The sequence below is a fragment of the Sardina pilchardus genome, chromosome 10 (assembly GCF_963854185.1).
Source record: "Sardina pilchardus chromosome 10, fSarPil1.1, whole genome shotgun sequence".
Taxonomy (NCBI): domain Eukaryota; kingdom Metazoa; phylum Chordata; class Actinopteri; order Clupeiformes; family Clupeidae; genus Sardina; species Sardina pilchardus.
This window is the reverse complement of record NC_085003.1, coordinates 10644691-10658337: the sequence shown is the minus strand read 5'-3', so window position 1 is coordinate 10658337 and position 13647 is coordinate 10644691. Positions and strand designations below refer to the sequence as shown.

At 46.6% G+C, this 13647-nt stretch overlaps 1 protein-coding gene across 1 annotated transcript in view; it reads right to left on the bottom strand.

Moving 5' to 3' along the window:
• Positions 1-7451, bottom strand: part of pard6a (par-6 family cell polarity regulator alpha) — a 27256-nt gene extending 19805 nt beyond the window's left edge. Inside the window, exons 1-2 of the mRNA XM_062547691.1 lie at positions 7232-7451; positions 2572-2797 (exon numbers count right to left, since the gene is read on the bottom strand). Of these exons, the coding sequence (XP_062403675.1) occupies positions 2572-2797; positions 7232-7294 (289 nt within the window). The 5' untranslated portion in view covers positions 7295-7451. The remainder of the gene's footprint in view (positions 1-2571; positions 2798-7231) is intronic.
• Positions 7452-13647: the final 6196 nt, after the last annotated feature.

Below are 13647 nucleotides of genomic sequence, written 5' to 3'. Positions count from 1 at the left end.
CATTCTCTTTGTTTTCTATCACTCTTTTCATCCTTCTCTCTTTTTTATCTCCTATCTCTCGTGTGTGTGTGTGTGTGTGTGTGTGTGTGTGTGTGTGTGTGTGTGTGGATTTGTGTGTGAAACATCTCATTAACTACATTCCTCTCTCCCCGGGGCTCTCCTGAACATCTCTATGTGACAGCGATATATGACACCTCCAGACAGCCCCCCCCCCTCCCCACACACACACACACACACACACCTCACACACCCCCCCCCCCACACACACACACCTCACACACACATCACTGTCAATAGGCTTCAAAAACTCACACCACCTCCCACAAGCATTACCAGTCCTCCTCCTCCTCCAAAGACAAAAATCAATTACTCTGGGCACCCCTGGACACCCCTCCCTCCAGCTGCTCTGCTGACCTCACCCCTGGACCCATCTGGGCAGCAGCGCCCCCCCCCCCCCCCCGGGCCCACTGGGCCACTGGCGCTGGAGCCCTGGAGCCCTGGAGCCCTCCCTCCCTCCCTCCCTCCCTCCACGCTGATGCTGCAGGAACTGCTCACACAGCAGCACACAGCGGGATAATTAAGACACACAGCCTGTCTATGCAGCATCCTCTTCCTCTCCTCGCCACACTCCTCTCTCTCTCTCTGACACACAGCATGCGCGCACACACACACACACACACACACACACACACACACACACACACACACATGCACGCACACACACAGTCACACACACAGTCACACACACAGTCGAACACACACACACACACACACACACACACACACACACACACACACACACACACACACACACACACACACACACACACACACACACACACACACACACACACACACACACACACACACAGTCACATACACACACAGTCACACACAGTCACACACAGTCACACACAGTCACACACACACAGTCACCTTCAACCAGCTACAACATCACAGGCTCAAGAGGGAAATGAAGGATCTCAAGTGCTTCAATGCACCACATGGTCCTCTAAAGCAAGGCAGTCTGCAAACCCTGCTTTGTAATGTGCACAAAGGGCTGAGATTGAGCTTACGATTGACGCGTGCACAACAAAAATCAAATCACTTCACAAGAGGAGCTTCACTTCAGTGTAGTGCAGTAACTGGAGAGTGATAAAGCACAGCTCGTGCTGTTCCGACAGGTCCTGTTCCTCAGTAGAGCTGCTAAAAGGTTAACAAAAAAAAGGAATTTCACTAAGACTCTTTTGTTCCTAAATTAAACTGAGCCCATTGTGAAATCTGCTTGTTTTTTTCCCCCACAAAACAAGAACAATGGCACCCAGTTTGTCTCCTTCCAGATTAGCATTTCAAAATAACGCTCTGTGAACAAGCAGAACATGTGTGTACCCATGAGGGAAGGAGAGAGGAGGGGAGAGGAGAGGAGGGGAGAGGAGGGGAGAGGAGGGGAGGGGAGAGGAGGGGAGAGGAGAGGAGGGGAGGGGAGAGGAGGGGAGAGGAGAGGAGAGGAGAGGAGAGGAGAGGAGGGGAGAGGAGAGGAGAGGAGGGGAGGGGGGAGGAGAGGAGGGGCTTTCGACAGAGGGGGAGAAGCGTTTCAGAGCATTACTGACGCAGTGCCTAAGCGTAGCCCTTACAAATACATAACTTTTCATCAGATCAGCAGAATATGATGTAATAGCAAAGATTTTGAGATTTGTTTTCCCCAGGGAAGAAAAACAAGAAGATGATGATGATGATGATGATGGTGATGATGAGAAGACAGAAATAGAGAGGCGAGCGAGAGATGAAGACGTTGGAGGAGGAGAGAGACAAGTCAGAGAGAGAGAGAGAATGAAAGAGAGAGCAGTGCAAGAGAGTATGAGTGTGAGAGAGAGAGACAGAGAGAGAGAGAGAGAGAGAAGGGGAGAAGAGGATTGCGAGCCTGACAGGTCAGAGGGAGAAAAGGGGGGCATGGCCTGTGTCATGCCTTTAGATTAGGAGGAGAGGTCGTCAGCCCTGTCTCTGCCCTGCACTGCTATCAGTCCTCGCATTCCTGAGGGCTGACCTGCCAGCAGCCCCGTAGACCAAACCTCTGAGATGAACCAGCGCATCAGCCCAACACCACCACCACCACAGCCGCCGCCAGGCTCGTCGGCACCTCAGTGTCTTGGAGGACATATTTCGGAGACTAATCACCGACCTGTTCTCACAACAATTACATGCCACCCATAGTTCGTGCCTCGTCGTCATGGCTACCGACAATGAGAAGCTTCCAGATTGATAGGCGCCTGCCTAATGTATGTTTCTCTTCTTCGCTCCTACGCTTTTGCCATTAATCATGTAAACTCTGTGGCTCCTAAATGAACCGGTGGAGTGGAGGGCACTTGAGCGAACTCTCAAAGCCTCTTCATCAGCAGCGCAAGCTCTTGAACGTAGGCAGAGCCACAGCTGTACAATAAACAGGGTAACTTCAACAACAGTGGCTGTCCCAAGAGGTCTGTGAGGACTTCCTCAGCTGCAGACCCTCTCTAGCTTCTCTTAGCCTTCTGGTGGCACCTGCTTTAAACCAGGCCAACCTTGTTCTTTTCTTACCTTTTTGTCTTTGGATGATGATTCTCAGCAGAGGGTTGGCCGACGACACGGCCTTGTGGAAGTTGTCGTCGTTGTTGATCGGGAGCAGGTCGCCGTGGATGTCGGCGTAACCGAGCAGTAACTCGGCGCCAGGGATGCGGTGAATGGTCTGCAGTAACTTGTAGAACTCCTGGAAGCCGCCATTGTTGGTCTTCTTGAGGGCGAATCGTCTGTATTCGGCCTCAAACTGAAACAGAAAAAACGTTGTGTTACTTACCAGCAGAATCAGAATCAGAATTTCTTTCAGCGACAGAGGGTACAACAAAATACAGCGCTTAGCAGTCCGAACGGTGCCGTCAATAAATACATTTAAACAAAATGTAGCAATAATGTATCCAACCAAATCCACACACACAGACATTCTCACCCACCCCCCACCTTCCACACTCACACACACACACACACACATAAAAGAAGGAGGTAGGGCAAGGTAATAAATACATTCAGATAGTTTCATTCATTACAATCCATCATATTAGTGTCCATCTGTACATAGTAAACAGAGTTGCCATTGGAACTCCTACAAGACATAGGCCACTACAGAGAATCATTTCTACTCAAATTACCACTTCTAGAGATGGTCGGGGTGTTACCAAACAGTGATAAAGCTTAGACTATGAGAATCATCACACGGGTTATGCAAAGAGCAATTTCATGTAAAACGATGAAAAGCTAGACTGATCTATCTCTGTGTGCCAGTGAATAACTGCTGTACCTGAGGACTGCCTATTAACCTTCTCATAATGACTCCTCCCTTTGCCACTCATTCTTCCCCTCGCGGAGTACCACTTCAGCCAGTAAATCAGCGAGGGCAGCTTGTAAACTTGTCCATCGTTCTCTCTCTCTCTAACCCTCTCTTTCTCTCATTCACTTGTTCTTACTCTCTCACTCTCTCACTCTCTCCCTGCAGTCCACATTACTCTCTCTGCCGGCCAGAGGATGTCCACTTCTTCCACTATGAAGTCCAACAGCTTGACATGATATAAGATACAGGGGCAGCATTCACTTTTTTTTCTGTATTGACCTCGGAGGTTCCTCTGGTGCCTGTGTCTTTGATGTCCACTCGCTGCCCAGTGCAGGCTATTCAGATGACAAATGGACAGCGGACACTAGCAGTGTGGGGGTTTATGGTGGCCCGGGCGGGTCAAAGCGGTCAGGTGGCAGAGATAAAGACCGGAGGGAGGACGCACTGGCCAGAGAGGTGGACTGTGCGAAGAGTGCTGATGGTCGTCCAGCAATGACAGAATTCATCTCTGCCTTGTCTTATCTCACCTAAAACACACGGCGTAGGTTTTCTTTGTCGACCTGATGAGGAAACTGACCTGTGGCGTAACATCGACTGACTTCCTCCACTGCGCTGACGCACGTACACACACACACACAAACAGACAGACAGACAGACAGACAGAGGAATGAACTAAACAAAACGTCAGACAAGCTGGAACATGGCAAGTCGAGGAAAATCAGCGAGACGGACATCGCACAGCATCAGGGTACTGTCTGCGGGGTTCGGCCTCCGCCGGGATCGCTCGCGGTGTCTGATAAAGTGGAGAAGTCAAAACACAGGCGGTCAGGGAGCAGCGGCTGGAGATGACAACTAGTAGAAGTCCTCTTGGCAGCAGGCCTACAAGCTAAGAATAAGAGCGGTTGTTCTCAAGCTGTTTATTCTTCGCCATGATTTCCAGCACACCTGATACTCTCTGCTGATAGTCCATTTTGGACCCACTACACTACAGCATCCCTCAGGCTCGGATTTGCAAAGCGCACAGAGACATAACAAGCTACAAATGGATCTTTGATTCTGTTAACTGCTCCATCACCTCGATTCACAGGCTGGGAAGAGGGGATCCAATTACACTCTTAGGGAAAGAAATGGTTCCTTTGAAGCACGCAAACTTTGGGTATCTTTCACTCTGTAAATATGAAAGAATCCATGTTTTATGATGAAACATTGTTAAGGTTCAACTTAGCATCTATAAAGACCTTTTGAAGTTGCTTTTTACAGTTGTTTTCTTCTAACAATATACAACTACATATTACATCTACAAAAAAAGCATGAGTTCCAAACATTTGTTAAGCCTAGTTCTTCCTGTTCACTGAAATAAATTCAATCCATCTTTAAAGAACCGAACTGCGTGCTGTTACTAACAGGCCAAAATCCCTACTAATCATCCTCAACTCCATCATGACAAAACAGGCTCTGCTCGGCACCCCCAGCCTCTTGACCCATCTCATCCCCTTTTCAGTAATCAGCAATCCCCCCCTCCACACATACACACACAGACACACACGCCCTGACACCACCAGTCTCCCCCACACACCAGCTCAGCTCCAGCTGCATCAGAGAGAGAGAGAGAGAGAGGAGGCAACATGCAAGATGAGCAAAAGCTGTCCGACTCGCTACAAAACATTTACATGCGTGGCCAGTTCTTTATCGCACGCAATTCTGACACTGACATAACCCAAGGCACTCACTTCAGCCTCAGCAATCTGCATGTGCTCCAGTCTGCAGGTTCCTTACTAAAATGACAGTGAGGCCGCAGGACAACAAACCTTTTTCTTTTCTTTTTTTTTTTTTTTTTTTAAAAAGTGACCTGTAGTCGTACACATCTCAAAAGCAGTTGGCTGTGACTCTGGGCAGTCACTGTGTTTCACCATCTGATCTGCTGTGCTTTCGGTTTGTTTTTCCACATCTTATGCGTCAACGCTGAGAGAGCTCACAGGACTCTCAGCTGCTTGCCTGCCTGTGCCTGAGAGGTTTGTTTTATTCACACCAGAACATTAAGGGCCAGTTTCACACACATGGAATAATCCGAGTCTTAGACTAAAAGCTTGTTTTCTTTTTCCATTTCAGTGGAAATCTTCAGTGCAGGTCTTGTAGCCTAGAACTAGGCTTAATCCAGCTCTGAGAGTGTAATTGACAGAACTAGAGGTTCGGAATAGAAATGTGGTCTGCTCTCCTCTCCTCTCATCTCCATGGAATTCCCCTTAAATGAGTAAGGGCGTGAGCTGAAGGGTAAGTGGGTGTTTGCTTTGTGTGTGACCCCAAATCCTTCCTGTGACTTGGGAGTCAGTGATCGGATCCCTCTGGTGAGTCAACAGTGAGTGTACGCGTCCTCATTCAGTACTCATCTGCTGACAATAGGGTATTATGAGATGTGTTTTTGAGTCAATGAAGAGCTGACTATTATTTGCATTCACTTGACTCAAATGTTACAGAGAAAGTAGAGAAAGGCCATGCTGGGGTGTTGCGGGAGTCTACTTGAGGGGCCGGCTAGCCGACTGAGCCACGAGTGAAACTGCTCAGGCACAGGGTGCCTTTGATGAGGTTTGTTTGTGGAAGAATTTCAAACGCAAACTCAATTTCCCACCTCAGTTTTCAAAGAGGACTTCCAAACAAGGACTGTTTTTTCCCTTCCTTATTTGGAGCAGGATTTAGCCTTCTCTTAAAGGAGCTTTTTCCTCAAACCATTCCTAGGTTTTACACGTTACCATTTAATGCTTCCTTGCATTCCGAGCAGAATGAGGTCTGGTATATATATGGCAGCATGTGGTCTATGTTGCTTCCTTGTAAGACATTTGGAGCACTCATGATTGTAGCAGTATGCCTCACTCAAAAAGCCAACACAACAATTAGGTTTTGTGTTGTGGGTAGTGAATTTGCTTGATGATATATGAGTCTGTCTTCAGATCATGAGTAAGCTTCATGATTACTATTTCAGTTAGCCTGCTGGTGAATATATTGCGCTACATTAGCCAATCTCTCTCTCTCTCTGCATTAGGCTTTCGTAAGGGATCAGTCTATTCTGAGAGAACATACAGTACACCCCCGCCCCCCATTAATGTGGTGGGAAGCCTACTATAACACACAAGCATAGCCACAATCCAAATCACAGTCCCACCACAGACACAGGGGTGACCCATCTGATCACACAGATAATGTTACAATCCAGAAACATCAGGTCGAATTAGACATTGCTTACGTGGTAAGGTGGCGTCAGACATGAGAAGTTATAAAAACGTAGCGCTGCTTATTGCACCCCAATAATCATAACGCGTCATTGAAGTGTTATGACAAGATTCGACTCTCCAATTAAAATGTAGCCCCGGGTCGTAGTTCTTCGTGAGACAATCACATGCAGAAATACGCTTGTTGCACAATCATTATCCGTACAACATGCATTATTAATCGATAGCGCCCCAAAGCTAAGCGCGTCTCGAGGACCGCAGCGCAGCGCGCATAGATGCATTACATCTGACCATAACAAATCGAGAGACTAGGGATAGGGAGAGCGCTCCGCATCCAGAGGACAGCACGACCTGTCAGGATTCACCGGGCAGGACACCAGCCAGCCTCCTGCCTCGCATCCAGGACGTGCCGACACGTACAAATGCGAGATCAGCAACATCAGCGTTTCCCGCTCCGGGTGGATTAGTTCATTTGGAAGAAGATACAAGATCGGATGCGCTGAAAAACGCAGCGCGGTGAGCTCGTGTACATCGTGTATTTTAGCGCACACGGATAGGCTATTTATGTGCCACCTGTCCCCGCACCCGTACATGCACGCTGTTCGATAACGTCAAGACGACCAAATATATATAATGAATCTCAGCAACTTACTTTGCTCTTCACCTCCACCAAATTGTCCGTATTTCTCAGAGGCGTCCTCTGATTCCTTGACATATTCGCTGCGTACTCCCAAAGGGCGTTCTGTGCCCGGGATTCCCTAGATACAGGATTGAGCAGGCACTCGGTCAATCGGCTTTAAGCGCGTTTGCTAGTAGTAGCATGGAGGCTGACAGACGCAGGGTTCTGCTCGATCCGCAGTGCTGCTTGTAGAGTACCAACTGATCCGTGTCAGACTGTTCTCCTGACAATGGGCGGGGCGTGTCTGCCTCAATAACAATGACGTTCCTGGACACACCTCTCGAAGGCGTGGTATCGCCCGGATTACAGTCATTCAGTCACTGTTGCCTTGGAGATTAGGTGTATATCAGGTGGGCCAACGCACCTGAGTCATACTGTGAATATGTCAATAGTTATTTTTAATAGAAAAGAGCGACTGGTGACATCATTCGTTGTATGTTAGGTTATCAGTATAAACAACTGTGGGATTAGCCTACTTCATACTTCTGAGGAAAAGGGAAAAAAGTCTTTATATTTCCTGCTATTGTGAATTTTCCAAATATTGCCTATCTTAATAGCAGTGATGTAATACCACGTGAGGATCAGTGACAGTACCGGGACACTCAGTCCCAAAGCACCCCCCCCCCCCCACACACACACACACACACAACTCAATTGTCCATGTCTATGAAAGGAAGGAAACGTTCACTAGATAAGGCACTGCTCATCTTAAAACCAATAACAAAGAGTTTGTTAACCATTAAATGGCAGAAATATCAATGTTGCGTATCAGAATTGACCACAATGGGAGGTGTGACAATTATCTATCACTGCGCTGTCAAACATTACTCTTTCCTTTCCTCTCTTCCCTCTCCAGTCGTTGGATGATTTAATGTCACTGAATAATCAGTATCAGCCTGTGTGGGTCTCTGAAGAGAGCGAAAGCGGTTCGGGGCACTTTATAACCAAAAATACCATCTGTCATAGGATTTTTTGCTCTTGGTAAAATGTACATCTGTTATAGTTATTGTGATATTAGTGATACACTACAGAAACATATGTTTTCATTTGACAAAGATTGATTGTTCATTAGTAATGAAATTCTGTTGACTTTCCACCACGAGTAACGATTTATAACAGAGCGATGTACAATAAAAAGGTGGACCACACACGTCAAGACAGACAAGGCAACCCGATATCAAATTTAAGAGAGAAAAGAAAAACACCCAACACAACAGAACAAAGAAAACTCCCAAGATGTCTTGAAGCTCTTCCATGTTCGCTAGTGTCTCCTGTTGAGCCTCTAGTCTGTGTCCAGGTTTCCCCCCGGCACGGGGCCTCCTGACAGCGCGGATGATGGAGAGAGAAGGAATGCTGGAATGTAGAGGGAGACGGTAATCCTGCAACCTCACTGGATGCTCAGAGCTTGCCAGGCCTTTGATCTTCCAACTGCTGAGGAGGAGGGGTGGGTGAGGGGGGCAGCCAATATCCTGTGAGTGCAAGGCAAGGGAAGCAGGTTCTTGTAAATGCATAGGATACACTGATAAACACACATGCAAAGGCACAATCACACAGACACACACATGAACACAGACATATGTTTTTTTTGTGTGGCTCTGCTGTCAGAAAAAGTGTGTCATCAAACAAGTATTCAAACCTGCTGGACGCGTCATTTCCATACCTGCACCCTCCAGCGGTATCTCTGGCATCTTTCGGCCCTGTAAAGTTTCCATCACTCAGGTGGCTTTTGATGCCCGAGGGCTGTGGTGTGTCCACATCCCTCGACTTTTCTTATCTCACTGGAGTTTACAATTGATTCAGGGTTTCTCAATAGTCAGCACTGTGGGACTCAACCTGTTCAACAAGTTGTCTCTCACACACAACAGACAACAAGCCAATGCAAATACTCCTCTCCGCTCACTGAGCCGTGATCAGAAGCTGCTTAGTCACTCCTCCAACACTCTACTCATCACACCTCTGATGTTTCCCCCGAAACTTGATTGCCTGACAAATATGTCAAGTAAGGTCAAAGAGTTTCAATTAACAGAAACACTTTTTTGGGGGGGCGGGGGGCAATGAAGTCAAGTGTGTAGACACTCCTTCTCTTTAGGTGATTTCAGTGTATGTGTATACTACCAAAACCCCATATGGGCAGTTTGGATGTAAACACCACAACAACTGACACCTAAACCCTGAAACCTCCCACATTTCCCATCACAGGCACATGACCCTCATCCGGCCCCTTGCTGGTGCCAGAACCTGATTTTCTCTGGGGGCATAATAATCTGGCATCCTGGCCAGACACCACACAGTCATAATGACTTGTAATTTTAGAGTCTGACTCCACCCTTACTAATTTATGTATGTACATCAGCACCATTCCTGTTTCGTCTGGCTTTATTTGAGGTTGTATTGTCTGAAAAATATTCCATCTATTTGACCTTTGTGGCCTAGAAATGTTGATAGTGCTGATGCATTATGGGACTTGTGTGTTTTGCAAATACTTAAAATGCTGAGAATGTTCCATAGGAGTGTCCAGTAGTCAAGCAGTGGTTGCACAATGAATCAAATAGAACTGAGTAAACTGATGGAGAAATTGAATTATGTCAAATATGCAGCAATAGAATTTTCCCTCAGCTTCTTTTTTGTTTCAAGAGTGCTGTCATGCAGCAGGAGAGATTTCAACAGGTTTTCATGCTTCCTGGATGACCAGCGAGTAAGAATGTGAGATATTTAAGTGGAGCCTTAGCGAGCAGCACGGCCGATAAGATATGCAATACTCCCACACCGCACCCGCCGAGCAGTTCACACGGAGTCGAGGGGAAACGGCCTCGGAAAAACGCTCCTAGAAACAGAGGACAGTCTCCATTACATTCAACACTTTCAGGAAATTCCTGGAAAAAAAAACCAGCCGTTGACTTAGTGGTGTTCCTTCCCATAGGGAGGTACAGGCTTTCAGGGACACTCTGTGTTATTAATCATACCCACCTTTGAAAATACGAAACTCTTGGAACGACTTTGGAACCTGGGTGGTTCTCTTCTCAGAATGACGCCATGCAAAAAGGATGCCCTTATTGGAATGTAGAGAATGGTGTTTCCATCAACACCTAGGCCTCAGCCATGAAACGCACAATGGAGGGTGTCTCACACCTTCACATGTCTATCTCGTGCCAGCAAGTGAGGTCTGAGAACGTTCAATCATGCCCTCAGCCTCTGTTGAATTTAGACTGCCTAAGTAACCCCTCTCCCCAAAGCCATTTGTTATGTAAAGTGCATATGCTTCAGTTTAAGTTGAGCACTCGTTGTCCTCAACGTCCTCTCTTTGGAGGACATAGGAGATGAGAAACATGATATTTAATGGCCTATACCAGTGACTATTTTTAAATGGCGGCCCTCAGCCAAAAAAACAATTGTATCTTTGCGCGACCTTGTCTTATCTTGCAGCTTCATTCCATCTATCAGCGATTCTTTGTCTCCAGCTGCTCAAGCAAGACAGAGTTTAGTGTCTCACACCAATAGTATTGAATGTTGCATCACATCCTAGTGTAAGTCAAAAGGAAACTATAAGACACAAAAGTTGTTATCTTGATGTAAGCGCTAACAAAAGCACCAAACAACAGCTGAATCTTTGTCTCTTATCAAACTTAAAAGGTTGGCAAACAAGCTCTATTAATCATAGTTGTGCACTGTGAGAAATCAAACCGTAAGTATGCTTTTGCTCTGTTTCTGTGATGTAGCCATCTACTCAATCTACCAATAGATTTATCAGAGATGGAAGACACATCAAAGCGGTCTGTCTGGCTGAGTGTATGGATTAGGAACGTGGTGACTAACCGTGGTGCATGAATGATTTATGTGAGACAAGAGTTGTGATATTTTTACTGCATTGTCAGAACAGGGCAGCGGGTTCTTTAAAAGCCAGCCCTCACAAGGCCGAGCTCAAAATACACCAGTGACAGATTTTCATGGTTAAAGGGGAAACCTGTACTGCAGGATGTGAAGCTTGAAGGTAAGCCATATGGAGTCTTCCGGAAGATTGTTCAGGTGAGGGGTGGGTGGGTTGGGGGCGGGGGTTAGTGAGCAATGCTGCCAGACTGGCCGGTGTGCTCTTTGGTGCGCATTCCCCTGGCCTCTCCCGCATCCATTTCTCAGAACGCTAGCAGACTCGGCCTGCCGGCAAAGAGAGCGGCACAGCTGCCTACCCAGCATTCCATGGGGCTTTAGTCCAGACTGAGATTCCTGGCCTGGTTTGTTGTCTGCCCCTGAGCCAGGGGCTGGTCTCCTCTCCCACTTTCTCTCTCTCTCTCTCTCTCCCTCTCTCTCTCCCTCTCTCTCTCTCTCTCTCTCTCTGCTCCCACTCCCCTCTACAGACAAGCATCATCCATAAGCCTCATCAGGCATAAGCCTCAAACCAAAGTAACTCCTTTGACAGTCCTTAGTCCCGCAGTTTGTGAGGAGGACGTTGAGAGATCCAAAGGCTGTGCAGATTACATGTATACTGTATGTCAACCCCATGGCAGGCTACACCTGTGATGACCCTTCGGACAGGCAGGTGCATCCATAGCCAGAGTAGGTGGACAGGTTTGTGCGGACTCTTAGTCCTTCTAGATGTGACTGTCACGCAGCACGTCCGTCTGATTTTGATCGGTCTTTCTCTCAGGTTTACCTTGCAAGCTTATCTCTGTCTGGGTCTGTTTGTGCTGCTTGCAGGCAATTAAGATTGACAGCTTTTGAGGTCAAAGCAAATCTAAGTGCACACATGATGTGTTTTAAGCTGACTAAACACATGCATACTCCTGGAGGGTGCAGGGAAGACAAATAGCATGTCCAACTGTCTAAACTAAAGCGCTGAGATCGAAAAGTCCTAGAGGCTTCCAATCAGATTTCAAACCGATTTTTGGAACCAATAGGATCCTATAGGATCGGGATCATATACTGTAGGATTGACCATAGACTGTATAGTTCTATACAGTCTATGGGATTGACAATCCTATAGGATTCCAATTGGGAGTTTTGGTTCCAAAATCTGATAGAAATCCTATGGGCCGTTTTGATAAGGGATTCTGGGAAGGTATTGCACATCATGGCTGTGCAGCAGTCAAGTCACTTCCGCCCCCCTGAGGCAGTGAGTTATTGGTGTTTATGAAAGTTAAATACAGGCCTCAATCCTGAAATCTGAGAGTTGTGACAAGAATGCGAGACGTCACCTGGTCACCATGGTAACGTGTCCGTAACAGCTGCTCTTTGTTCTCTGCCGGGGGGAAAAAAACCCTGTGTCAATGTATGTGTGTGTGTGTGTGTGTGTGTGTGTGTGTGTGTGTGTGTGTGTGTGTGTGTGTGTGTGTGTGTGTGTGTGTGTGTGTGTGTGTGTGTGTGTGTGTGTGTGTGTGTGTGTGTGTGTGTGTGTGTGTGTGTGTGTGTGTCAGTATGAGTGTGCAAATATGTGTGCATGTATATAGCATACATGCTGTGTGAAGTATGTCCTTTTGTGTGAGTGAGTGGGCATGCTTGTGTGTAAGTATGCTTTTGTATCTTTGCGTGTGTGTGTGTGTGTGTGTGTGTGTGTGTGTGTGTGTGTGTGTGTGTGTGTGTGTATGACAGAGAGATGAATAGTCTTCTCCGACTGTTGTGTGACTGGGAGTCATGTGAAAATGTCTTATCTGATGTAAACACCTCCACAACGTCTGGAGAATGGGCGAGAGAGAAATGGGAAATAGCTGATCAAAGACAAATCTCTCACAGAGCAGCATGAAGTACAATGCTCCTCACAGGCACATTTGCTTATTTACGTAATCTTGATTATCTGTGTCCTATCTATGTTTTACTGGTTCATTTAATATGTGTGTGTGTGAGTGTGTGTGTGTGTGTGTGTGTGTGTGTGTGTGAGAGAGAGAGAGAGAGAGAAGAGAGAGAGAGTGTGTGTGTGTGTGTGAGAGAGAGAGAGAGAGAGAGAGAGAGAGACAGAGAGAGTGTGTGTGTGTGTGTGTGTGTGTGTGTGTGTGTGTGTGTGTGTGAGAGAGAGAGAGAGAGATAAGATTAATAATAAATATGAATGCTGTTCATGTGATTTACTTTTGAAAAAGAGCCTAGAAACACAGTTTTCTTTGAACATTACTAATGTGTTATCTACTGTATGTGTATTATTCACAACCTTGTAAAAGGAAGAGCTAGATACATAACTGTATATTGTACACCGCACACCAAACGATTCGAATTTTGCTAATGGCATTGTAAGACGCCACTATCCAGACCAACGGAAGTTGGGTTGCAGACTTCTGTGTGTGTGTGTGTGTGTGTGTGTGTGTGTGATATGCACTTATTAATTTATCAGACACTTTTATCCAAAAAAAAAAAACTAAAATGAGGAATAACAAGCTACAGTGAGGACTGGAGGAGACCTTAGGTAGCAA